This window comes from Frankliniella occidentalis, unplaced genomic scaffold (assembly GCF_000697945.3).
Source record: "Frankliniella occidentalis isolate FOCC.00 unplaced genomic scaffold, Focc_3.1 Scaffold29, whole genome shotgun sequence".
NCBI lineage: Eukaryota > Metazoa > Arthropoda > Insecta > Thysanoptera > Thripidae > Frankliniella > Frankliniella occidentalis.
This window is the reverse complement of record NW_026267159.1, coordinates 217,904-220,849: the sequence shown is the minus strand read 5'-3', so window position 1 is coordinate 220,849 and position 2,946 is coordinate 217,904. Positions and strand designations below refer to the sequence as shown.

Genomic DNA, 2,946 nt, shown 5'->3' with positions numbered 1-2,946 from the left:
CCCCGCCCTGCCCCGCCCTTCCCCGCCTCGCCCCGCCTCGTCCCGCCCTGGCTACGTTTAGCGTGGCGCCGTGCGGTGCGGTGGGGTGAATTCGGATGTTCCCCAAGTAGTGGCATTCCCCCACGCCTCGGCCGCACTGCGGCGACCGATCGGGGAGGTGGTAGAGCCACGCCTGGCCGGCCCCTCCTGGCCCGCCCTGGCAGAGCCCGCCTTTGGCTACCCGCCTCTGGCCTTTGGCGCCTTTGGCGCCTTTGGCGCCTTTGGCGCCTTTGGCGCCTCTGCCCTGCACTGGCTGGCGATGGAAGCGCGCCAGGCGCAGGCGTGGCGGCGGCGTGGAAAATAAAAAGAGACAAGCCGCTGAAACGGTAGGGAGGTGGGTCGAAGCACGGAGCCTAACGCCCTTAACGGGGCTGTGGAGCACCCTTCCCCCGGCCCGGCCGGCCGCCCGGCACCCTGTCTGAGGTCAGGAGTTCACGGCGATGAGTCGCGACGTGCCGCGGCGACCTGTGAACCCATCAGGGCGCACCGCCCGGCTTCGGCCAGGTCGTTAACGACGGGCTGAATCCTCGACGGGAGCACTTTACAAAGCAAATCACAAGAATTTCATTTAAAATTTTAAAATCTATGGAAATTTGTTCCGTTCCATTTAAACGTGTCCTTTTGTGCACAGAAAGCACTCGGTGCATATAAGGTAAAAACAAATAAAACAAATATTCGACTTGTTTCCGTCTGGCCGCCAAACTATACCAAACTTGTCACGCCTCGTCCACAACCCATCCTCGGGCCATCCATCAAGCCGCTCGGCGGCGGCGGGCCTGGCGAGCAGACGGGCGGACGGGTCAGTGCGGCCGCGGGAAGACCAGCCCCGATAGCACACAGAGCGCCCCGCGCGGCCGGAAACGGCGCGCCATGTCCGACCGGAAGCTCGCGGCCCCATGTGCGCGCCGCACCGACACGTCTATCGATCTCCCAACCCGCTGCCGCCGCCGCCGCTGTCGCTGCCTCGATCAACCTAACTCGGCTTAACCGTCGGCGCGTTGCCGCTGCCGCCACTGCCGCCGCCACTGCCGCTAGCGTGCGGCTAGCACTGCGTGGCGTGGCCTGGTGGGGCTGGGCGGGGTGGGGCGCGACGGGCGGGGCGGTTTGTCGGGTAGGGCACCCCCTGTCAATGGCCCCAAACGGGCCGAACGGAGAATCGCTTCCGCTGATCGCTTTAGTCGACTTCCCACCCTCTCTCCTGCTGCCGCCTCCTCCCCCCCCTTCTTCTATCTCCCGTACCTTGTCTCGAGTGCTCAGTGCAGATGATGTGCTTCGACAGGGATCAGGGAAGGTGACGTATTGAAAGAGAGGGGTTGGGGTAGGGGACACCGTGTGTTGGACGTGAGCCGGGTTGGGGGGGGGGGGTAAGGGAGGAGGAGGACGATCCCCGGGTCGTTTGTGGGAACGACGGCGCGAGGTGGACGAGCTCGGGATATTCGTTGGTGATATTGCAGTAGGGGGCCATCCGGGTGGATGTGAGAGGAGGGGGGGCGTGTGAGACGGGTGACTGAGGGGGGTATTTTGTGCGGCCAATTGATCGCCACACGGCGGGTAGGGGCCCGCGGCCGACGGCTCGTCAGGGAAGGGCTGCGCGGGCGAGACGGGCGGGACGGGCGGGACCCTTGCGGCCTCGAGGATGATGCGCTTGTGAATGGCAGCACATGGCGAGAGAAACAGGTGAGGGGGGGAGCGGGCGGGGCGTGAAGGCCAGGATGAAGACCCCCGCTGATAAATGAAGATACTCAGAGCCCCCGGAGCCCCTGAAAGGTGAGCAGGTGGCCAAGGTGCCGCTCGGGTTTTAGAGCTGGCGAGAAAAGACGCACAGCCGTCGCCGGGCGTGTGCGGAGAGGAGGCGATTCCTGACGCGCGGAAAGGAGAGTGTAGGGGGCGGCGAGTAGAAAAATGAAGGGAAAGGCGGCACGGGGATGTTCGTGTCAGGCGTGCCACAACCCCCGCCCCCGGGGGCACCCGGCATCCCCTAGCGTGACAGGCGGATAATGGCAGGTGTAGTTGAGCTGTCACCAGCTGCGCCAGCTGCGCAGCTGTCACCGCAGACATGCCCGCTCCCCGCCCGCAGCTGTATCCGTCATGGCGCGAGCGCCCGCGGGCGTGGGGAGGCCTGCACCAACAGAAAGGCGGCTGTAGGTGCAAGGGCGCGCACCCTGCACCCCCTGCACATGAGCGTCAGGCGGGTGGAGGCGTGCTAGCCCTTTCGATATTGTGGCTTTGCCCCATAGTGCAAGGCTGGCGGCAGGTTGCATCTAGTGTCCGTTGAAAGTGCCATGGATGCAACAACACCTGGGCGAGGCCCGCGCGCGCCCGCCGGGACGTGCGCGACGTGTCCTCCGGGACAGGGCCCGGGGACCTTACCTCCCTGTGCAAGCCACGCCGAGCAGCAGGGACCGACCTTGACCCGGGAGTGGAGGGGAAAGGTCACGACAAAAAGCCTGCCCCTCCCTGCATCCCCCGCCTTCCACCACTCCCTCTCTCCGCTATCTCTCCGCCCCGGGGGCGCCGGGAGCTCTCAGCCGTTCGAGTACAGCTCCGCTCCAGGCCGTTCGGGAGTCCCGCTCGGTCCCGCTCGGTCCCGCTCGGTCCCGCTCCACTGTGCCGAAGTGCTTCCGGACGTGGGCAATCGAGTGGCATGACCGCCGCGGCCTGCATCCATTCAAGCTGCACTTTCATCCATTTCTTTCCCCTCCTCGCTCACCCACACACAGGAGCGGCGGCGGCTGAAGGAGCGGTATCCTAGCCTGGCGCTGCAGTCCTCCGACGAGGAGCTATGTCGCCAGCTCCTGCTGTCCTACCAGGGCCTGCTGATGTCCAAGGACCTGTGCGAGGGGCGATGCCCCATGGGACAGCCCTGTCCCACCGGGCTGTGCAGGTCGCCCAGCAAGCGGTGAGTAT

General features: G+C 65.6%; 1 protein-coding gene across 2 annotated transcripts in view; it reads left to right on the top strand.

Annotated features, from left to right (window-relative positions):
- The window catches only part of LOC113202540 (dual specificity protein phosphatase 15-like), a 58,225-nt gene that overhangs the window by 47,943 nt on the left and 7,336 nt on the right, over positions 1-2,946 (top strand). Inside the window, exon 5 of one of the 2 annotated variants that reach the window (XM_026416810.2) lies at positions 2,760-2,938. The exons of the other annotated variant lie outside the window; for it this stretch is intronic. Within the exon in view, the coding sequence (XP_026272595.1) occupies positions 2,760-2,938 (179 nt within the window). The remainder of the gene's footprint in view (positions 1-2,759; positions 2,939-2,946) is intronic. 2 annotated transcript variants of the gene reach the window in all.